The sequence below is a fragment of the Phacochoerus africanus genome, chromosome 7 (genome assembly GCF_016906955.1).
Source record: "Phacochoerus africanus isolate WHEZ1 chromosome 7, ROS_Pafr_v1, whole genome shotgun sequence".
Classification (NCBI taxonomy): Eukaryota; Metazoa; Chordata; class Mammalia; order Artiodactyla; family Suidae; genus Phacochoerus; species Phacochoerus africanus.
Genome location: NC_062550.1, coordinates 104071819 through 104096297, shown reverse-complemented (window position 1 = coordinate 104096297; position 24479 = coordinate 104071819). Strand labels below are relative to the sequence as shown.

Sequence of the window (24479 nt, the reverse complement as noted above, 5' to 3'; positions counted from 1 at the left end):
AAGCCATTTTCCGGTGTGAAAGTCTCGGGTTTGAGACTGAGAAGCTGAGCCTCCTTGAACTACTCTCATTGGTTTTGCCCTGAATACTCCCGGCGAATCATCCCCAGGGTTTCCTCAGTGCCCGTGTCATCTCTTTGCAGCCCTGGCTCTGTTGTCTCCACGAAGACCTCCTGTAATGTGTTTTCCACCCACGGATGTTCTGAATTCTTCGCCCCTCCTGGGCCTCTTTTTGACAATGGAATTATCACTTACTTGCATACGTAGAGTTTTCTTCTCTTTGCAAGAAATTTGCACGTTCACCCATGTTCACCCGTTTTCTTTATTGATTATCCCCTTTGCAGGGACAGAGCTTTGCTTCTTTCAAGCAGAGTATGTGACTTCTTTTAAGACTAGTAGCTGCAATGGTGCTAACCAATACACCCCGTAGGCACAGATCAGAGACTTAGTTCTCTTTTTCCTCATAAGATGGCAAGTTATTTCCTTTTTCTAAACCTAGTATAACAGCAGTGTACCTTTGTGTATGTATGGAATGAGAAAAATGATGACTCAGTTATTATTCTGATTCAGGCTGTAGAATTTTATCTTCTCAGTTGGAAAAGATTGTAAAGCTGATGCCAGCATCTTTTAGGTTTATCACATGACTAGTTGTTCACAGATTTTAATTTCAGAGTTTATTTTTCTCTGTGTGTGCCTGTGTTTTACTTTAGAGCAAGCAAGTGCAGCTACTGCCATGGCTCCGTCGCCAGTATTTATCAGTGCTTCTGGTGAGCTCGGCATCTTGCTTAGGGTTGATAGGGAAACCGAGAAAGTATCAGATGCACTCCTTGAACTGAAAACAGTAACAATGTAGTCAGAGAATTAAGATTGATGTAAAGGACAGGAGGCAAACAAGTGGAAGGCCCTACCCAAGACATTTCTTATAATGTGTAGAAGATACGAAAAAAGTTCCGGAAGCCACATTGAGTTGTGAATACTCTGCATTAAATTCTCGCACCAGTTTTCTGATAATGAAACTAAATGAGGATCAAAGAAATTAAGTTGCCTTAGGTCACATAGCTTGTAAATGACAGAGTTTGGATTCCACTCTGGCTCAAAACTGTCTACCAGTCCCTTAAGGGAAGTTTAGGACCAGAGTAGACGGTAAAAGCTTTGTGGATCAGACAGTACAAGTAATAATAAAAGCTACCATGAATTGAGTGTTGAGTGATAGGAACTCTCTTAAGCTGTTTATGTGTAAGGTTGTAATTAATTCTCTCCATAAACCCGTGGGGTAAATATTTTGTATCCTTATTTACAGCTGTAGAAACATAGTGTCATTGAATAACTTTCCCAGTGGCACACAAGTGATGGAGCAAGGATTTGAAACAAGGTGTTCTGGCTCCAAAGGCAGTGTTCTCTCCTCATAATTTTGACACAAACAGTTGAGAAACTGTTGAGGTTCTCACAAACTAAATGGCTAGAACCAGGGTATCAGTGATCCGAACATTAAGGAGAAGGCAGGATGTAAGGTGTCAGGTGGATTTTGTATGACAGAGGAGGTTACAAAAAGAAAGTTGAAAATTTGATGTCTTCAGCTAGGACAACTGAAATAATGGCAGTTATCAACTGCGTTACTACAGTAGGTGGAAGAGCTATTGTGGGGGAGGAAACCGTACTTTTAGTTTGGGTAATGTTGAGTTTTAAGGTATAATATCGGGAAGTCAGGTTTGAAGCTTAGAAACTTTGATGTCTTCAGCTAGGACAACTGAAATAATGGCAGTTATCAACTACCCTCTTTCTGGCTGCTGAGAATGGTAAATACGTTAGAGCCCCTCATTGGCTCAGCCCTGGGTCTGCAGAATTACCAGTTCCAGTGCTCTGCTTCATCTACTTGGCAGGAATACCTTTGGAGGGAAGCATCTTTCTGGCACTTCTATGACCTCGTTGCAAGCAATGGTTTGTTCACTGGGCTCGGATCATCCCAGGTCCCAATAGGGTCGGCTCTCAGAGCTGGGAGGAGGCAGGGGAAGAACCAAACCAAACGTGATCGGTCTGTTTTTAAGTTTTTTTCAACTCTGTTGAGGTGTAATTGACGAAAAAAATTGATGTTTGAAGTGTACCTCACTTGATACGTATGTACATTACGAAGGGCTGCCTCCCATGTTAATGAGCACGTGCGTCACCTCCCATATTAACCTTTTTTCCGTGGGAATGTTTAAGTCGTACTCCTTCAGCGCATTTCAAGGATGTAATACAGTGTTTCCACGTGCAGTCCCTACGTTGCACTTACTCATCACGTAGCTGAACACCTGCACAGAAGGCACAGGTCTCGATGGAGTTAGAGATGAACAGACACACCTTACTATAACCCGGGAGAAGGCTTCCCTTTTCAGGCCGGAGGCCAGGGCCTGTCTTTCTGAGCTGAAGAGAGGAAGGGACTCAAGCCCGAGGGAATCGCAGCTCTGTGGCATCTACCGCAGGAGGGAGCAAAGAGGGATTGTCAAAACGACAAGTGTGTGGAAAGCCTCCATTTGAGCCCTGTGAGATTGCTGGTGCGTGACGGGTTCGGACTTAGAAGAAGGGCAAATTCTTATAATAGAAGAGGAAAGAAGCCAGGTTGGTTGGGGATCTCCGGCCACCAAGTTTGGTTTTTGAAACTCTTTGTAGCCCTTGGGTCGAAGTGGGTGAAAAGGCAGCCACTTTCGGGGAGACTTAAGCCCGTGGAGGAGAAAATGAGATGTTAGGATGGGACCTGTCCACCTGCCCTCTCGTTCCATTCAAGTTCTTTCGCAGAGAAAACAGGAACTCTGTGAAGAGATTTTACCTGGAAACCCAGGTATATATGTAGAAACCTTCTGGTTATGAAAGGGACTTCCGCATCTGATAAAAACAATTGACTTCCCTTCCTAGGAAAATAGACATACACACATTTAAAAATTTGGAATATTTATGAAGCCCTGCCCTGAAAGCCCGGCAGTCAGTAACTGGTAATGTAAAAGACAAAGATAAAATCCTTTTAAGCAGGGATACAATCACAGTAAAATTTCTTAAACATTTTTTTTTGTTTTGTTTTTAATGGCTGCTCCTGTGGCAAATGGCAATTCCTGGGCCAGGGACTGAATCCAAAATGCAGCTGTGACAACGCTGGATCCTTTTAACCAACTGCGCCCAGCTGGGGCTTGAACCCATGCCTCTGCAGTGACCCAAGCCACTGCAGTCAGACTCGTTACCCACTGTGCCGCAGCCAGAACTCCCAGAGAAAAAAATTCAAACTAAAACTTAATTTTCAGAGGCCTCTGGTCTGCAGAGAAAGGGCTGCTGGGCTGGGGCTAATTCTTCCATCTTTGGAGAGAAGGCAGTTGTACTCAAGGTGCTAGTTCTTACAAATCAAGGTGTGTATGTATAGATAGATAGGTAGATAGATATCTCCAGTCTGGAGACTAGTGTATAGATCAAGGCATAAAGAATCTGGAGCAATGAGGCATTTCTTCCTAGTTGTTTTCTCAGTAAATGGGCTCCTGTAATCAGCTTTTGGTAATCAGTATATTCTTTTTACCAGAACTTGGAGTGCCTCATTTATTTAAAACATATAGAAAAAAGCCGCAGAGTTTAGTGTTAAATTCTAGGCTTTTCCACCAGGGTAACCAGGCAGGTGGATATTAGAAAATAGCTTCATTCTGAGTACTGCTTACTCTCTAAGGTCTAGACATTGGCTGTGGGTCAGAGTTACTCTGGGGACATGTGAAACATAGCAATGCCCAGCCCCGCCATGAGGCTGGTTAGATCAGACCCTCGGGGAGTGGAGGCCAGGCATTGGCATTGGTACTTTCTAAAGCGTTCCAAGAAATCCTAGTGAACATTTAGGTTTGACAGTCACTGGTTGAGAGTACAATTAGGTGGTGATAGGGACGAGATGAAGGAAAGCAGGATGATGGCGAGACCCGTAAGACCAGGGCTGAGGTTCTTAATAGGGCAGTTATTCCATCGGACTTTAAGCCAGCAGTACTGTTTTCAAAATTGACACCAGATAATGTAAGTTATCAAGAGAAGAACATTAGGGAAGAAAAAGCCCCTTTGTAAAAAGCAGTTAGGCACTCAGTGCCTATTTCAAAACTCACCAAAGGGTAAAAAGTGCAAATTTCACTGTCCCCTGTTCCCAGCTGTCCAATTTCTTTCACTTGAAAGCAATCAGTCTCTTGGGTACAATGACTTATTCATGCATAAGCAGTGTCTTTTTTCCTATACAAACAGCATTGTACAAAGGGTATGCACACGCTTCTACATTTTGCTTTTTCCACCAAATGCTACACCCTGGAGAGTTGCTTATATTTTAACAAGTCTCAAGTTCAGATGTTGCATCCCTTGATACAGGCGCCTGGCATTTAGTGGGAGCTCAGCACATGCTCTAATGCCAGTGTCATCACTCTTCCAAAGTAAATAAGCCGACACTGCACCTGTCTGCTGAAATGAGATTCAGGACGAGTCTCTAAGGGATTTTGTTGCCTTCACCTTAGAACTGCAGTAGAAACCCGCTTTGGTGACACTCTCAGAAGTAGTGTTCAAAAAGAGGCTAAATGTATTCTGAATCCTGCCACAAAAAGAAGCAAAAATTCCAGTTGACTCAAAATTTTAGGTCACAATTAGAAAAATGACGGATGCCCTTGACCCTAAGCCTTGAATAAACTAAAATCACAGGGTTCATAATGAAGCCAGTCTTTTTTTCTCAACGATTTAACTCTAAAAGTTAAGTGTATCTTTAAGTTGCTGCGTTTCCTTGCTTTCTGTGTTGAAGACTATCTCAGTGGAAATTGAGTGAGAAATTGAGACATGACCTAGTGTTCTAACTGAGTTTAACATTTGTAGTCCACTAATAGTAATGCATTGAAGCATTGAGTGGTACCCAGTTAGAAGTGCACGTTGTTTTTATGGTATTTGGTAAAAACAGCAAAAGAGAGCTGTAATGTTCTCTGTGCTTTGTACCATCACTGACCGCAGTCTAAATATTAGCTGTCGATAGTTTGTGTATCTCTCATGTTAAAAATTCATGATTTATAATAGCTGAAAGGTCATAACCTCTGCTTTGCTATTTAAAGATTGCTTTCTGCCTTTGTTTTCTAGGCAGCAACCAACCAAATCTCTTTAGTTTAGAGAAAGGGAATCAAAACAAATGGTAAAGACATGGATTGAGTTTTAAAGAGATTTCAAGTGATTGTTATCTTGTAGCTGGATTACTGCTTTGGGTGTGTCTGTTGTTTGTTAAAAACCCTATAATATTAGAATCTTCCTATTTTAAAATTGAATAGGTTTGGAGTTACTGCCCCCTACTAAACGTGCAAGTCCTGGCGTCATTGTCATCTTTTACCCAGCAGCTCAGCTCACTCTGTGTTACTGGTTACTTTTAAACAGCATTTTTAAAGGAGGTGTATTGCCTGTGTGTGCCTGCAGGTCTCCGTGTGCCCATGAGCCAGTGATATGCAGAAGGGCAGGAGAGAAGAAGGTTCAGTCAAATCAATAAGCCATTGAGTCATTTTCATTTAGACTGCTTAATGAAAGAGGCTAACCAGCTTCGCTTCAGTTTTCTGAAGCCACTGGTGGTGATGGGTGCTGCGGACAGGCGTTCTATGTTTCTTATTATAGTCTTTCCCTTTATTAGACACAAAATAGCTTATTGCATCTGCTATGTCATTTTTAGTAATGTTACTGTACACACCTCCGTAATTACTTGACTATAAGCTTCCTTAGAGCAGGACATGGCATGGCTTGTTCAAAAAAAACTGTTGTCAGAATCTAGAGCAACGTGTAGCCTGTAGTAGATGTCCAATAAATATTTATTAAATTAGTGAATATATTAACACTATCTAATGGATTGTGATTCTGTGCTAACAGTGGTTTCTGATTAAAGATCTTACTCTACTGTATTATTTGCTGAAGTATTTATATCATTCGGAACCTAATGTTTGTATTAATTATTATTAGGCTTTTTGGGGGGTGATATTTCTTTGCTAATAACATTTTAATTAAGATTTAAGATCAAATAGAAGTTTTAAGAAAATAAAAAGTTGAAGATACATATATAAACTCCTATGTATAAAACAGATGACCAAAAACGACCTACTGTATAGCACAGGGAACCATACTCAATATTTTGTAATAGCCTATAAAGGAAAAGAATGTATTTATTTATTTATTTTTTGTCTTTTTGCCATTTCTTGGGCCATATGGAGGTTCCCAGGCTAGGGATCTAACGGAGCTGTAGCTGCCAGCCTACACCAGAGCCACAGCAACACAGGATCCGAGCTGCGTCTGTGACCTACACCCCAGCTCACGGCAACGCTGGATCCTTAACCCACTGAGCAAGGGCAGGGATCGAACCCGCAACCTCGTGGTTCCTAGTCGGATTCGTTAACCACTGCGCCACGACGGGAACTCCAAGGAAAAGAATGTAAAACAGAGTCAGTGCTCTCTACACCTGAAACTACCACGACGTTATAAATCAACTATGCTTCAATAAAAATGATAAAAAACAAAAAGACTTGTAAAATATCTTAATATTGAAGTAATCCTAACGTTGGAAAGTACCATTCATTGCTTCAAATGATCTTCTGGGGACTGAACAATAAAATGCACAGTAACGGAACCTTTCTCAGTTCAGCCAACTTACAGAAAACACTGTGAGTTTTTATGCAGCACTTCCACGGGTATCCTGATTTAACCACATGGTATCTGATTTTTTATGCTTAATGTAGTATTGGAGGAAATATATTTCGTGTTGTTCCTACTGCAACGGTAGTTATAGTTTTATATTCTCTATAAAAGCATGGTATGGTTTTTAACTAATATTTCTAAGAAGCTTTTGTTGTTATCATTAACTGTCGTTAATTTGAAGGCGCTGTAAAATATATCAAATTGTGTCCTCTGTGTAGGTAGTCATGATGAGATGGCATTTTCATTATGACGCTAATGTCACTCTTTAGTGAGTGTATTACCACTGTCCCACGACACTGGCATTGTAGTGGAATTCAGTTCCAACTGGCTATAAGACCTCTTTCTTCCGTGAAGGTCAGGCCACTTTAAAATATTATCTCAGTGCTTTTAGCCTATTAAAGAGATATTGGAAAAGTGATTTATTCTTATTTAGCTGGTGAAAAAATGGCAGCATAGACAGAGCAAGTCAGTTCCATAAGGTCGGTGAGAAATCATTTTTGTGGAGTGAGATCAAGTTTCCAAAGTCACAGTCTAGTTTGCAAGGTGCCTAAGACAGATTGAAGAAGTCAAAGTCAAATGTTTACCTCTCTTGGCTAGAAATAATAAAGTTGGTGCTGATGTGCTCAAGGCTTCAAAATGTGTGAGTCAGATCATACACATGAGTGCCAGACTCTGCATCTGCAGCTTTTGTATTAGGTCAGTGTGTTGACCTGTATGAGATGGTAATGAAATAAGCTGAAATCTATCCCAATCTGTTGGGATAGTTGTGATAATAAAAGTGAATTTCTAGTTAGCATAAATATGTTTTTTGTTTGTTTGTTTGTTTTAAAAGAGCGAGAGAAGAAATAAGATAAGGAGGTAGTTAAAAAATAATTATATTAAAGAATGTTAAGGGCCACTGTGAAAACATAATGTAAAAATGAATGCCCCAGCAAAGATTCAATTAGAAATGGATACTTTTCTAAGGAAAGTTTTGTCTGTATATATATGTCCAAGAGTGGGGTTGCTGGGTCATATGGCAGTTCTATGTATGGTTTTCTAAGGTACCTCCATACTGTTCTCCATAGTGGCTCTACCAGCTCGCATTCCCACCAACAGTGCTGGAGGGTTCCCTTTTCTCCACAACCCCTCCAGCACTTGTTATTTGTGGACTTATTAATGATGGCCAGTCTGACTGGTGTGAGGTGGTTATCTTATGGTAGTTTTGATTTGCATTTCTCTGATAATCAGGGATGTTGAGCATTTTTCATGTCCTCGTTGGCCATCTGTATATCTTCCTTGGAGAAATGTCTATTCGGGTCCTTTGCCCATTTTTCCTTTGTGTTGTTGGCTTTTTTGCCGTTGAATTGTGTAAGTTGCTTGTATATTCTAGAGATTAAGCCCTTGTTGGTTGCATCATTTGAAACTATTTTCTCCCATTCTGTAAGTTGTCTTTCTGTTTTCTTTTTGGTTTCCTTTGCTGTGCAGAAGCTTGTCAGTTTGATTAGGTCCCATTGGTTTATTTTCACCTTTATTTCTGTTGCTTTGGGAGACTGACCTGAGAAAACATTTGTAAGGTGGATGTCAGAGAGTGTTTTGCTTATATTCTCTTCCAGGTGTTTGATGGTGTCTTGTTTTATATTTAAGTCGTTAAGCCATTTTGAGTGTATTTTCATGCATGGTGTGAGGGTGTGTTCTAGTTTCATTGATTTGCATGTAGCTGCCCAGGTTTCCCAGCAATTCTTGCTGAAAAGACTGTCTTTTCCCCATTTTATGTTCTTGCCTCCTTTGTCACAGATTAATTGACCATAGGTATCTGGGTTTATTTCTGGGTTCTCTATTCTGTTCCATTGGTCTGTCTGTCTGTTTTGGTACCAGTACCACACTGTCTTGATAACTGTAGCTTTGTAATATTGCCTGAAGTCTGGGAGAGTTATGCCTCCTGCTTGGTTTTTGTTCCTCAAGATTGCCTTGGCAACTCTGGGTCTTTTGTGGTTTCATATAAATTTTTGGATTGTTTGTTCTAATTCTGTGAAAAATGTCATGGGTAATTTGATAGGGATTGCGTTGAATCTGTAGATTGCTTTGGGTAGTATGGCCATTTTTACAATATTAATTTTTTCAAATCAGGAGCATGGAATATCTTTCTATTTCTTTACATCATCTTTATCTGATTGTTTTATAGTTCTCAGCATATAAGTCTTTCACCTCCTTGGTCATGTGTTATTTGATTGTTTTATAGTTCTCAGCATGTAAGTCTTTCAGCTCCTTGGTCAGGTGTATAACCAGGTACTTGACTTTTTGGGTTGCAATTTTAAAGGGTATTGTATTTTTATATTCTTTTTTCTAATATTTCATTGTTAGTATACAGAAATTATACTGAATGTTAATCTTATATCCTGCTACTTTGCTAAATTTGTTGATCAGTTCAAGTAGTTTTTGGGTTGAGTCCTTAGGGTTTTCTATATATAGTATCATGTCATCTGCATGTAGTGACAGTTTTACCTCTTCTCTTCCTATTTGGATGTCTTTTATTTCTTTTGTTTGTCTGATTGCCGTGGCTAGGACTTCCAGTATATGTTGAATAACAGTGGTGAGAGTGGACATCCTTGTCTTGTTCCAGATTTTAGTGGGAAGGCTTTCAGCTTTTCTCCATTGAATATTATATTTGCTGTGGGTTTGTCGCAAATGGTATGTTCCCTCTATACCCACTTTAGTAAGAGTTTTGATCATTAATGGATGTTGGACTTTGTCAAATGCTTTCTCTGCATCTATTGAGATGATCAGGTGGCTTTTGACTTTTCTTTTGTTAATGTGGTGTATGATGTTGATTGATTTGCATATGTCGAATCATCCTTGTGAACCTGGGATGAATCCCACCTGGTCGTGGTATTTGATTTTTTTTATATGTTGCTGGATTTGGTCGGCTAAAACTTTGTTGAGAATTTTTGCTTCTATATTCATCAAAGATACTGGCCAATAGTTTTCTTTTTTGGTGGTGGTATCTTTGTCTGGTTTTGGAATTAGGGTGATGGTGGCATCATAGAATGTATGAAAACTTTCCTTAAAAAAGACACATGCATCCGTATGTTCATTGCAGCTCTATTCACAATAGCCAAGACATGGAAACAACCCAAATGTCTATTGACAAATGATCGGATTAGGAAGATGTGTTATATATACACAATGGAATACTACTCAGCCAGAAAAAAGAAAAAAATGATGCCATTTGCAACAACATGGATGGGACCTAGAGACTCTCATACTGAGCGAAGAAAGAAAGAGAAAGACAAAAACTATATGATATCATTTATATCTGGAATCTAATATATGGCACAAATGAACCTTTCCCCAGAAAAGAAAATCATGGACTTGGAGAATAGACTTGTGGTTGCCTAGGGGGAGGGGGAGGGAGTGGGAGGGATGGGGAGCTTGGGGTTAATGGATGCAAACTATTGCCTTTGGAATGGATTAGCAATGAGATCCTGCTGTTAAGCACTGAGAACTATGTCTAGATGCTTACGATGGAGCATGATAAGGAGAGAAAAAAGAATGTATACATGTATGTGTAACTGGGTCACTATGCTGTACAGTAGGAAAAAAAATTGTATCGGGGAAATAATAAAAAATGTATTGGGGAAATAACAATAAAAAAAAGAAGTGGATACTGAATTGAAATGATTAAACTGTGGTCTTCCTCATATGGTCACCCACTCCTTTATTATTCTCCGTTTGGCAGAGCTCTTAAGTTTGCTACCAGCAAATTCTTTCCTTCCTTCCTCCCTCCCTCCTCTTCCCGCCTCTCTCCCTCTTTTGTTCCTTTCTCTTTTCCCCTCCCTTCCCTTCCCTCCCCTTCTCGCCCACAGCTCAGTTTTCCCCAAGTGTGTTTTCCATGGGAATATAAGGTCTGTAGGATGCTCAGATGGGAAATGTGGGCAGAGAAATTTAAGAAATATTAAGTACATCATAATCTCTTGGAAATTCCTGGTATACTCTTAACACTTTCTAGTCTTCAAGAAATGGCTTAAAATAAGAAACCTGTTACCCCAACCCCTTCCAAAATGGTTTGACTGTGAAATATGTATTTTCATATATAGTAACATATAGGAACATTTCAGACACCGAACTTGAGAGCAAAGAAAGAAGTACCAGTGATGAGAGGAATGAGGGGATATGCTGGCCAACATAAATTTTATGGGACATGTCATATTTTTTGCAGAATTAGTGATTTATTTATGCTGTGCTCATTTTCCATTTTGCAGAAACATCAGTTTAAAATGCTTTGTATCCTTTTGAATTGTATAGTCTGTAAAAATTGTTAGGATTTATGAATGGATTGTCCATTGAATGTCATTTTAAGGCTGTGTAAAACCTGTATTTTGAGAGTTCTTACTTTTTTTTTTTTTTTTATTCCTAGAAGTCGCTTTTCTTGGTGTGAGACTTTAATTGAAAAGAGAAATCATTGTGATTCCAGATTTTCTGTCTTCTTGTATATTTTGTGAATTGCTTTGTCACTTTTAATAGTGACCATGAAAAAAAAGTTTAATGTTAGAAATCCATAGTAACCACATTTCTCATTTAGTCTGCCATACAAAATGCTGTATTTAATTTCCTGGGAAATAGTAGACTCTTTTACATTATTACTTTGTGTGTGTGTGTGTGTGTGTGTGTGTGTGTGTGTGTATTTCCAGTCCTTTATCTCTCAAATCGTAGGAAAGGAAAAGCTGCAATTTGAAAAGCTTTGAGGATGCAATATTGGAGCAAACGGCCTCTCTGATGCCTAGGCGTTCAGTTTGTTTTATTATGATGGGAGTATTTTAAAACTAAGATACGTCGGGAACCTTATTTTGTTAACATTGCTGAGTTAAATGAGTAAGTATTGACCTGTCGATGAAATATGAGACCTTTTAGCCAGTGACATTGTAAATGACTCTCATCGTAGGGGAAGCCTGTGGGGACACCGGATGCTGGTGCTTATTTCCGAGTGCTCGCAGAGCACGGAGTGGCTGCCTTGTTTACAGCGCCGACCGCAATTAGAGCAATCCGTCAACAGGACCCCGGGGCCGCCTTGGGGAAGCAGTACTCTTTGACAAGGTGAACTCGGGATGCATGGGGCACATGACAGTAAAACCTGCAATCAGAGTGAATAACTGCAGATTATGTGTGTATTTTTGGCACTGTTATACCTCTATGGAAAGAACCAAAGTTGTAAATGTTAAGAATTAGTGTGGTAGGAGTTCCCCTCGTGGCATAGCGGAAACAAATCCGACTAGGAACCATGAGGTTGCAGGTTCGATCCCTGGTCTCGCTCGGTGGGTTAAGGATCCGGTGTTGCCATGAGCTGTGGTGTAGGTCACAGACGCAGCTTGGATCTGGTGTTGCTGTGGCTGTGGTGTAGCCCAGCAGCTGTAGCTCTGATTAGACCCCTAGCCTGGGAACCTCCATATGCCGTGGGTACGGCCTTAAAAAGACAAAAGACAAAAAAAAAAAAAGATGTTGTAAACGTATCTTTGCAATAGTTGGAAATTTAACTATACTGTGAATATTTTTAAATACCATATCCTGTTTATTTCCATTTAGATTTTTCTCAAAACAGTTCTCTTTTTTAAACTACCCTGCTCAGAATTCCCGTCGTGGCTCAGCGGGTTAGGAACCCGACTGGGATCCATGAGGATGTGTGTTCGATCCCTGGCCTTGCTCAGTGGGTGAAGGATCTGACACTGCTGCGAGCTGCAGTGTAGGTCATGGATGTGGCTTGGATCCCACATTGCTGTGGCTGTGGTGTAGGCCGGCAGCTGCAGCTCTGATTGCACCCCTAGATGCCATGGGTGTGGGCCTAAAAAAAACTCCCAAACAAACAAAAAACCACTCTGCTTCTATTTTTCTTAAAGTAAAATGCTAACTGTGACTTAAAATGGGTATGTGTGCATGTCTGTACAAGAATATGTAAATTACATGTATTATACATACCTGTAATAGCATGTCCTTTGAAAATAGGCTAATGGTCTAAACAGAGAGAAAACATTATTTGATTTCATATGTAAAGGTAAAATATGGAAATGAGAGGCCAAACTACCTTTGTTGAAAGGGTGAAGGAAATTATTTTTCTGTTGTTTTGTAATTTTTGCACTGAATAGTTTAGATACTTTTGTGCTAGTTTATTGCCATTCATTTTAGTTTACTGATGATCTATATTCAGAGATAATTATAGCAATTTGTGTCTTCAAGGCAGTTTCCAGCATCAGTTCGTATTGAATCTCTTTGAGGTAGGTCTCTGTTATCATAAACTAAAAGAATTTTATAGTCTTTTTTTGTTTTTGTCTTTTTGCCTTTTCTAGGGCCGCTCCCGAGACATATGGAGGTTCCCAGGCTAGGGGTCTAATCGGAGCTGTAGCCACCGGCCTACACCAGAGCCACAGCAACGTGGGATCCGAGCCATGTCTGCAACCTACGCCACAGCTCATGGCAACACCAGATCCTTAACCCACTGAGCAAGGGCAGGGATCGTACCTGCAACCTCATGGTTCCTAGTCGGATTCGTTAACCACTGCGCCACGACGGGAACTCCGAATTTTATAGTTTTTTTCAAGTCACAAGTGGGTTTGAATTGTCAGTTTGAATTTTTTAAATTAAATGCCAGAACTTAGGAATTTTATGCTGCTGTGGTCCAAAGAAGGAGTTAAAATAGATACTACACAGCAATTGCAGATACAAGCAAGAAGCTTTCAGTTTGGACATGGTCGCTGGTTTTGTTTGTTTCTTTTTCCTCCGTTTGTTTTGTGGAAAAAAAAAATCTGGATTTCCATGAAATGTTCATAAAATGAACATACAACGTGTTGATAAAATGCGTCTCCTATTGTATTTCTATTCACCCTCTCCTTGATCCTTTATTTAACATTTCAATTGAGTTTTATCCATCGCAGGTGAAAGGATAGAAACATAGCTTTGAGTAAAACATCTGAGGCTACGTGTAGTCTCCGTATCTTCAGACAGTTCCCGGGGTTTTGAAGACACCGTGGTTAGCATTCTCCCTCGCAGTGTCTCTTTGCTGAGAACACATTCTGATGACAGGGCCTGGAGCTGTGTGACCAGCAAGCTAAGACCTCTTGTTTGCTACATCGTCTTTTCCAGTTTGTTTGTACGTGAGATTTAGATGTTATCCTTACGGTAAAGGCAGAGCTGTTTCTAATTAGCCTGAAGTATGAAGGATGAAACAATAGCGGATGAAAGCTTATTAAATTATCCCTGTTTCAAACGAATAGGTATGGGCATGGAGTATGAGATCTTAGGGTAAGAGAAATTGCAGTAAGTTCCCCTGATGGTGCCCCTCTGACTTTAGACATTGTAAGTTATTCCTGATGATGTGAACTTGTGTTTTAAATAGATATTTAGGAATGCAGGCTCTAAAAACAACCTCAGTTATTCAAATGACTGCTATTAATAAATGCAAATACTGGCTGATCACCAGCTATATGCCAGGCATAAGCAGTTAAAGTTTGTTATCTCATTTAGTCATTACAGTAAGTAGGAATTGTGATTATTCTCTTTTTACAGATGGATAAAGTTAAGGCCAGAGAGTTTAAGTAACTCTTTAGGAAGAAATTAACTCAGGCAGTCTGACTAGAGCCTATGCTCTTAATATCACAGACATACTCTTCCTGTGATAAGTAAATTAGAAAAATAACTTGACCCAGGGGTTTTTTAAATCATCCATGGGGTAAAGGCAACTTCTGCTTTAGGGCCTCACCCACAGCATATGGAGGTTCCCAGGCCAAGGGTCCAGTCGGAGCTACAGCTGCCAGCCTACGCCACAGCCACAGCAGTGCAGGACCCAAGCCACGTCTGCGACCTGCGCCACAGCTCATGGCAACACCAGATCCTTAACCCGCTGAGCGAGGTCAGAAATTGAACCTGTAACCTCAGGGTTCCTAGTCGGCTTTGTTTCTGCTGCACTAGGGTGGGAACTCTGCTTTTCCTTTATTTTTAGTCTGTACAGGTAATACCTTTACTGATCTACTTTAATAGATTCTTACGTGTGGACTAAAAAGATGTTAGAAACAGAAGGAAACTCAAAAATCCAAGTAACTCATTAGGAAACTGAGGCTCAGAAAAAGCTGGTTTGGGAGTTCCTGTGGTGGCGCAGCGGAGGCGAATCGGACTAGGAACCATGAGGTTGCAGGTTTGATCCCTGGCCTCGCTCAGTGGGTTAAGGATCCGGTGTTGCCGTGAGCTGTGGTGTAGGTCACAGACTCGGCTTGGATCTGGCGTTGCTGGGGCTGTGGCATCGGCCGGTGGCTACAGCTCCGATTAGACCCCTGGCCTGGAACATCCACATGCCAAGGGTGAGGCCCTAAAAAGGACAAAAGACCAAAAAAAAAAAAAGGCTAGTTTGGATTAGAGAGAGAATAAAAACCAGAACCCAAGGCTTCCCCTGTGAATATACTTCGTTTACGTTCACATTCAAGACGTTTCACACTAACTTACTAAGGAACATTCACCAGATAAAATAATTGTTCATGACTGACTTGCAGTTTGCTTCTGTCTCCTTTCATAGAATATTTTCAGTGGTGAAGTTTTAATTTTGAAATGCGTTACACAGCTCTTTAGAGATTGTTTTAAAGTAAATGTGTTTAAGATGTCCCCAAAATTCATGAGGCTACTCTGAAATAGGGAACTAACCAGAACTATAAGTTCATTTTATCAGGTAAGTAGAGTTTGGAAAAATGGATTGGAAATCGTCTAGTGTAATCATTTCATTTTACAGTAGACAAAATTTTGCCACTGAGAAGTGCAATAACCTTTGCAGGATCGCAAAGCTATGATGGGGCAAAACGGAGATGAGGCAGTGTTACAGGGTAGTTTAGATCCTGATTCTGGAGTTAGCCTCCCTGGGTTCAGATCTACCGCTTCCTGGCTGTGTGACCTTGGGAAAGTTCTATATCTCTCCATTCTTTTCTTTTTCCTTTCCTCTCCCCTCCTCCTCTTTCTTTTTATTTCTTTTTTTTCCTTTTCTTTCTTTTCTTTTCTTTCCTTCCTTCCTACTGTAAGAACAATAACACCCTAAAAGTATAATGAAAATAAAAGTTACATAATCCATGTAAAGCGCTTGGAACTGTTCTTAACATAAACTAAGTCTTAGCTCTTATCATCTTCTTTCTAATTCACTGCTCTTTTTCATCACATCATAGTGGTTTATTTTCCCATGATCTTCTAGTTCAATTTTAATAAAATTAGAAAAAAAAATCCATTCTGGAATTTCCATTCAAGATAGCAAAGTGTCTCATTCTTTTTTAAAAAAATTTTATTGGAGTGTAGTTGACTTATAGTGTTGTGTTAGTTTCATGTGTACAGAAACATGAATCAGTTCTCTCTATATATATACACACACATATTAATTTCTTTTTAGATTCTTTACCCATATAGGTCATTCTACAGTATTGAGTAGATTTCCCTGCCCCATACTGTAGGTCATTCTTTTGCACAGCTTTTTTGTTGTTGTTTTCCTGCTTCTTTAGGGCCGCACCCACTGCGTAGGGAAGGTCCTAGGCTAAGGGTCGAATCAGAGCTGCAGCTGCCGGCCTACACCACAGCCATAGCAACTCAGGATCTGAGCTGTATCTGCCACCTACACCACAACTCATGGCAGTGCTGGATCCGTAGCCCCCTGAGCAAAGCCGAGGATCAAACCTGCATCATTATGGACCCTAGTTGGGTTCGTTACTGCTGAGCCCCAACAGGAACTCCCCAGTGGGGAATTTTTTTCATGCTAGCCTTTCTTTTTTAGTTTCATAGCAATGAGAGTAATACAACAAAGAAAAAACAGAGCATCAGAGCTGAGCTGAAAAAGGAACATTTCTCTGGACTGGAAATGGATTAGATTTGCAAAGTGGTGATGTGGCTGAAGCCAGAGGCTCACTAGTTCTACAGTCAGGCACTGGCAGAGTAATTGGGACTCAGTGTTGCCCTGCTTAGACCATGGAGTCAGAGCTTACTCAGTTATTGAAGATGGGCCTGGGATGTTACTCCCTCCTCAGAAAGGAGACTGATAATATTGGCTGTCACTTGTTTTCTGGGACTATGACTCATAGCAAGCTTTGGTTGGGGATCTGAATGAGACAAAGAACAGCAGAGCAACCAGAGACGGAAGCAACTGCCCATCTGTCATCCTGGAATAAGATCTATGATATCCTGAGTATCACTGTGGATTAATAATTCTGAACCATTATTATGGCATGGGACTTCTAGAGGCTAGTTACGTCACCCACAAACGTATTGGACTGAGAAGAAGGTCATAGGAGAGGGAGAGAGAGAGATAAAATAAAACCAAGGAATTTCTATTTTGAAAAGAGCAGGAGAAACAAAATTCCAAACGCATGAAGAATTCTAATGCTAATAAAATCAACAGAACGTGGATTCATTCCAGTTGAGATTATTTTTGTAATATGGTCAAATCAAACGTGAAAATAAGTATGTTAAGGATAACATAACATTATTTTAATTACGTAAAAAATTTATGTAATATTAAACATATGGTGGGTATGAAAAAATAAAGTGCAATCGATAATGTAAATTTAATCAGTAAATAAAACAAGTAGATGGGCTCAATCAAAGACTCTTAAAAATTATAGGATATTATTGAGGAAATTACCCAGAATGGAAAACAGAGACAAAGTAAAAAATATGAAAGAACAATTAAGAGACTTGGAGGAAAGTATAGGAAACTATAAGTGTATCTGGTAAGAGTTTCAGAAGAAGAAAATGGAAGAATTGCCTGAGAAATGACAGTATAAGAATCAATAGATATAATACATTACTAAATTGAAGAAAGATGTGGATCCCATAGGGAAAGTGCCATCCAGGTACTAAGCAGGTTAAATATCAGTAAATTCTCTTTGGATACATCATTTGAAAATTGCAGAACATGAATTGAGGCTATAGATTAAGTGAAATAATAATAATAGAAAAAACCTACCAGAAGGAATCAACAGAGCACCAAAGAGGAAAATCCGTAGTGATGCCAATAGATATACTAGACGGCAGTAAAGGTCTTCAGAGTTCTTTGGGTGAATTGGCAAATGAAAGTTTTTTATTGAAATGTGAGAGCAAAACAGAAAAACCTGCATATGGACAAAGCAAAGGGAACATAAAATCCAGACACTTTCTTGACAGGAAAAGTTCACAGAGAAGGATGGTATGGGATCCAAAAAAATCAGTAGCAAAAATTGATGAAATATGTTGTTGAGTTTGTATAGTTTGTTACTATAATAATGATCATCAGAGATTGTGTTTAAACGCAGCCAAAATTAATGCAATAAAAGTAGGAAAATAGTGGAGAATTTTTTCCGAAGGTTATTTGATGGGAGTTCCCTTGTGATGCAGCAGGTTAAGGATCAGCTTTGTCACTGCTGTGGCTTGAGTCATTGCTGTGGTGTGGGTTCGATCCCCTGAACTTTCACAGTGTTACAGGTACAACCAAAAAAAAAAGAAAGAGAGAAAACGTAATTGGAATTTTATAGTGGAGAGCAGTAGAGAAAATAGAATAAAGGAAGTTTAGAGATAACTACAGAAGCATTGATGGCAAAGAATAATAATGTTCTGTCATGTGAACTGGAAGTTGATGAGGCATCACTGAAATAATCTATTTTTATTTAGCTTCTGTTGGCACAACTGAAGAGTAATTTTGCCTTGTTTGGTAGATATATGGACCTTGGAAGAAATGTTCATTTTAGTTTTCTTCTGCCCCTACTTTATTACCTGAAGACCCTTCACCATAATCTATCTTTGGCTTTTTATCCATTACTGTAAAGCTTCCTGTGTATTTTGGAATACAGTTCATTTAATGACACAGTCATTTTTCTCTTTCCCCTTTTGCTTTATCTTCAACTTCATTTCAGTCTTGAATTTTACTCAATTTTATAAAAAATGGAGGAAAGATATGTAGGTCTCATTCCTATTAATCTCTCCCTCCTTCTTTTCTACTCTGAATATTGCATCTTGCCATTTTGCTTGCCCTTTCAGCATTATACACTTGGAAGTAGATTCATCTTTCCATGTGTTAGCCATCGTCAGAATATCTCCCATGTACTGAATTAGTCTATAATAATCTTGGGCAGCACTATCCAATGAAATTGGTCTCTAAAATGTAGTAGGCAGTAGCCACTTAGCAGTACTGAACTCCTGACAGAGAGTTAGTAATATGAAGAAATTGACATTTTTAACTTTTTAAAGTTCTCACTGATTTAAATTTTAAATAACCACAGATGGCTAGTAGCCGCCATATCGTACAGTGCCGATACAAGACATATGTAATTAATATGGGTAAATTTATTCTCCAGAGAGCCCAAATTACTATGAAAAAATGGCTGATTTTCACCTTAATGAAAGTATTTTTAAACAAAAATTTATTTTTGAATTTTTAATAGAGGGCATTTCTCTATTTGTATTATTAATAAAACAATGGCAAGGTCAAGGAGAAATCCAGAATGTTTCTATTCCTTTTTTTGCAAGCCTTAAGGACTAAATGTCCTTTAAACATAGGAATACAAAGTCTTGCCCTTAGGCATGAGTTTCTTTTTAAATTATCTTATAATTTATCTTTCAATTATGGATTCATACTAAGATTTTTGTAGTAATCATTTGGTTATAAAAACAAAATTACAATAGCATGGTTTTATTTTTCATGAGGAATTAGGAGTTAAATAATATTTGATTAAATATTTATTAAAAGATTTTAAATTGTGTCATTAGCCATGTCTTATTCCTGTATTTTATCTTTGTTTATAATATGTTTATATTCATTAATGTCATATATTTTGAAGTCTGCAATTGATAAAAATAATAATTTGGGGTAAGTTTTAGGAATTTTAATACAAAAATTGATAGCTTCTAGTGTATTTAAGGAAAAGGAATCATCTGTACTACTGGATGTTTTTCTAAATCACCAATGAGCTCAAAATTTTTCTCTGCTTTTGGTAAATTATAAAGTGATTTTAATGGAAAAGGAAGAGATTTTTCTGACTTGGAGAGAGAGCAGATACTGCTTTTACTATTTATTGGCTATTGGGCATTCTGTTTTGCTTATTTGTACCATTATGAAGATTGGTAATTAAAATGTAAGAAAAAAGGCAGTAGATTGTCATTCGGAACCATAATAATAAATACAAAGTTGAAAGATATGATGAAATATATCTTCAAATAAGAAATCAATCCTAATGCATGGTTGTAATCATTTAATTAAATTGATTGAAGTTTACATAGCTGGAAGAAAAAAGACAAAAAATTAAAATTTTAGAATTGCTGGTAGTATCAAGTTATTAGTTGTCCCTTGATTGTAGAAAAATTTTTTTCTATTGTGTGCACTTTTTAATTAACAATATTTTACATCATATGTTAATTCTTTTGAAATTCTAGATCTTCAGTTTCATATATAAACTAAAGACTATTTGCACCATCTAGAGCTCTTTGACGTAATCTCTGGCTTGACAGAGGATGGGAAAGTAGCCTCTGATATTTATAAAACACTTCCTTTTGCTTGCTCTTTGCCTGTACTGTTGGAATTAGCCAAACCTATGGTTTTATACATTTTAATACAAATGACATGAGTGCACAATATTTTCTTTAGACAGCAGGCTACTGGAAATTTACTTCTGCTCTTAAAAATATTGGGGACCAATAAATTCTATCATATGTGTACTGTCATAGTGAAAGGAGGTAGAAATTTACAATATGCTCTAGAAAATGATTACACCTCCAGTGAATGCAAAGAATAGCTCCTCTGTTGATCCGTAAGAAAACCATGTTTGGGGCCCCTTGAAGTCATACATGGCAAAAATACAACAAAAATGTACATATGCATATTTGTATTGTTTATTTTCTTCAAAGTACCTGTGACAATATGATATTTTAGATAACAGCAATACAATATTTTAAAGTTAATTTAAATTGTGAACCATGTATCAATTACGGACTATTAAAAGTGTCTGTTAAGTATCATTTGAGGCAGAGCAGAAACAATGAGTGATGAACATTTTTATTTAGTCTTTCCTGCTTCTTTTTTTTGTTTTTTTTTTTGTTTTGTTTTGTCTTTTTAGGGCCACACCCGCAGCATATGGAGGTTCACAGACGAGGGGCTGAATTGGAGCTGTAGCTACCGGCCTGTGCAGGAGCCACAGCAATGCCAGATTTGAGCCATGTCTGCAACCTACACCACAGCTCATGGCAACATCAGATCCTTGACCTGCTGAGCGAGGCCATGGGTCGAACCCGCAGCCTCATGGTTCCTAGTTGGATTCGTTTCCACCGTGCCATGACAGGAACTCCCTTTTCTGCCTCTGCAGTTTGTCACAGGTACCAGTGTTTTCTTCCTAAGCATGTTTTCTTGATTTTGACTTTTCTTTATGATTAGGTATTTGAGAGTTTGAGCTTTCTTCTTCCAGTGACATACAACATATTTCTAAAAGACTTTTCAAGGACATGGGAATTGTCAGGTGGTCATAAGTCCTGTTGCTCAGACCTCCTGGATAGCCCCCCATCTGCACGTCCACGTTTTTTTCTGGGGCTGTGTGGGTTTGGGTCTCACTACTTCTCCATGATGGCAACAGCCTCACAAAGCCGGGCGCCCTGGCTTCTGCCCCCCTTCCTTCCATCCTCCCCACTTCTGCCAGGGCCTCTTCCCTGAAGCAGAAGTCTCACTGTGCTGCTGTCCTGCTTAAAAATATCTTCAATTGGCTTTTCTTCACTTCTCACTGCCTTCATGATGAAATCCAGATTCCTTAGAAAACTCCACAAGCCCCTCGTGAGCAGGCCCAGGCCTGCCTCCCCGGATGGCATCATTAGTTACCCTAGAAATGCATGATATTCTTAATCAAGGAAGCTTAAAAATATCTAGAAGCTAATTGTTTAAATAAGATCCAATTAAAATATGTTCATATTTTTATAGATGGTGGTTGACAGGGAGGGAATGGGGGGAGGGAAAGATTGGGAGGTTGGGATTAGCAAATGCAAACAATTATTATAAGATGTATAAACAACAGGACCTACTGAATAGCACAGGGAACTATATGCAATATCCTGTGACAGAGCATTCTGGAAATATATATTATATATATATAATTCAGTCACTTGGCTGTATAGCAGAAATTAATACCACATTGTAAATCAATTTTACTTCACTAAAATTAAAAAAGTTCATATTTTTTTAGTCATAGGATTATCAACTATATGGAGTTAATATTTTTATTTTGTCTCATTTTTACATAGTATCTAAAACTTTAGATGTATCAACCTCATTTTAAACTTTAGACGTTTGCACTAATCTTTGTTACACTTTAACCTACTTTTAATAACTTAATCTGTTAATATTTATTTCATCCTGCTATGATGTTTCTGTTCAATGAGGTGATAATTGATCATCCAGATTTTAATTTCAAGCAAGTTATAGATGAATACACATTTGATAACATAAATTTTATGTTGAATTGCAGATAGACGTGTAGTCTGTTTAATGTGTAGCTAAGAACCCCAGGTATTTTGGTTGGTATTGAGGTCTTAAAAATGAATGACTCTAAGGAGCACACAGTCCACTGTGGGAAATGGGCGAGACACAGACAGTGGCAGAATGACATGCATGTTTATAGCAGAGACAGGAGATGCAAGCTAGAGTGAGAATATTTGAATCTTCGAGACATCGTCATGAAGTCAGTTCAGGGAATGCTAAGAGATCTTCGGTGGCTGTGTTTGTTGCCTTGTTTCGGACGGGTAGGCAGGTCTTGGTTGGTTTTGTTGTGATGATGATGGATTCTTCATACACACATTCTTTGTTTGGACAGCGAGGCCACGCGGGCCTTGAGAATGGAAGGAAACTGGACGTTCTCTTGATGAACCACCAGGAGTGTCATCCCACTTCTCTTTTGTCTATTTCATCCTTCCTATTCTGTGGGATGGTGGGTGCTCCCTGCCAAAGAGTCTTCATTTCTTGTTAAGGGTGCCTGATGCCTCCTTCTCCCTGCTCCACCCCCTCACCCCCGGCCACACCTGTGGCATATGGAAGTTCTCGGGTTAGGGCTCACACTGAGGCCACACCTGCGACCTACACCACAGCTTGCAGCCACGCCGGATCCTTAACCCACAGAGCGAGGCCAGGGACCGAACCTGCATCCTTACAGAGACAGCACTGGGTTCTGAACCCACTGAGCCACAATGGGAACTCCTTGTGTCTTCCTTTTGATAGGAGCCTTTTTTACCTGGAAGCCCACAGTGACCTTTCCTTTTCTTAATCACCCATCTTTCCTTTGTATGGCCTTGGAATAGGGGAAAGACTTGTTGAAATCGGAGTAATCTTTACCAGAGTAACTCAGGAGAAGGAGTAAATGAATCATACTTGTAAGCATATTTATTGCCTTAGCTAATACTTGAGAGTGTATTTTTGTGTATAGACTTAAGCAGAATACAGCAATCAAATCTGGAGCTAAAATTAGCAGAGATAATGTCAAGGAGGAAAAAGGCTTTTTAAATGTTTGATTATTAGATGAGTATGACAGGTATATTACAAAGATGAACTCATTTGCTCTTCTCAAAACTGAGAAGCTATAGCTGAGAATTATACTTGTGACACGTTTCTCTCTAATGCTGTGATATGCATTTAGTTATGTTTGGGTCAAAACAAATAATGCCTCCAGCCATCCTGCCCTGTGATATGCTGGTAATACGACGGGTTTCCTCTGGGCGCTAATGTGGTTAGATGCACACTGTTGGAAGGATGGTGGATGAAATTATTTTAATGGATGTTCAAGGGATAACTTGAATTCACTCTCCCTCTAATCTTCAGGTTCAAAACATTATTTGTGGCCGGAGAACGATGTGACGTGGAGACCCTGGAGTGGTCCAAAAAGGTCTTCCGAGTCCCTGTCCTAGACCACTGGTGGCAAACTGGTGAGCATTTTACGAACATGCACGTAACTATGCAGAAATGCTCAGAAACACTGCAGGGATTGGAGGAAATCCTGAATTAGGACCAGCAGGCACAAACTCAGAACGCAGGTGGTTCTGGTTTCAATGGAAATAGCCAATTCTTTGATATCCTTCTGTTAAAGAGTCTTCTTGGAGTTAATGAATCTGACTGGGAACCATGAGGTTGCAGGTTCGATCCCTGGCCTTGCTCAGTGGGTTACGGATCCGGTGTTGCTGTGAGCTGTGGTGTAGGTCACAGATGCAGCTTGGATCCCGCCTGGCTGTGGCTGTGGCGTAGGCCAGTGGCTATAGCTCTGATTAGACTCCTAGCCTGGGAACCTCCATGTGCCATAGGCACGGCCCTAGAAAAGACAAAAAGACCAAAAAAAAAAAATTCTTCTTAAATGACATCAATGCTACCATTCTCTTGTCCCTGGCTCTCAAGCCCTGGAGACTTCTTTTGCTGCCCCTCTTCTTTGTTTCGTTCATCCAGCGAGTTACTGAGTCTCAGATCTTCCTGGAAGTATCTGTTGGCCTCATCCCACCTTTCGCTCTCCCGTTGCCTTTGGGCTGCAGCAGCCACACTGTATCTGCCCTGCTTGACGCTGTCCTCCCCTGACCTCCGCCCTCGCGGGGGTCTTCCTGAACACCCCACACACTGCTCCAAGAGGGGGTGTGTGTGTGTGTTTCCAGGACTGTTTCTCTGGTAGGATTTCCTGTAGTTCTCTGGCTCCCTTCTATGTTCAATAAAAATCAAATGTCTTCTAACACGCAACACAGAAATGTATTTTTCCCCCCAAATACTTATATACATGATGTATTTTTCTACTTAATCCTTCTGTTTTTTCTTCCACTAAATGATCCTTAGG

General features: G+C 39.4%; 1 protein-coding gene across 2 annotated transcripts in view; it reads left to right on the top strand.

Moving 5' to 3' along the window:
* Positions 1 to 24479, top strand: part of ACSS3 (acyl-CoA synthetase short chain family member 3) — a 148987-nt gene that overhangs the window by 79134 nt on the left and 45374 nt on the right. For both annotated transcript variants that reach the window (XM_047788356.1, XM_047788355.1), the window contains 2 exons: positions 11606 to 11757; positions 23489 to 23592. In XM_047788356.1, the coding sequence (XP_047644312.1) occupies positions 11606 to 11757; positions 23489 to 23592 (256 nt within the window). The remainder of the gene's footprint in view (positions 1 to 11605; positions 11758 to 23488; positions 23593 to 24479) is intronic.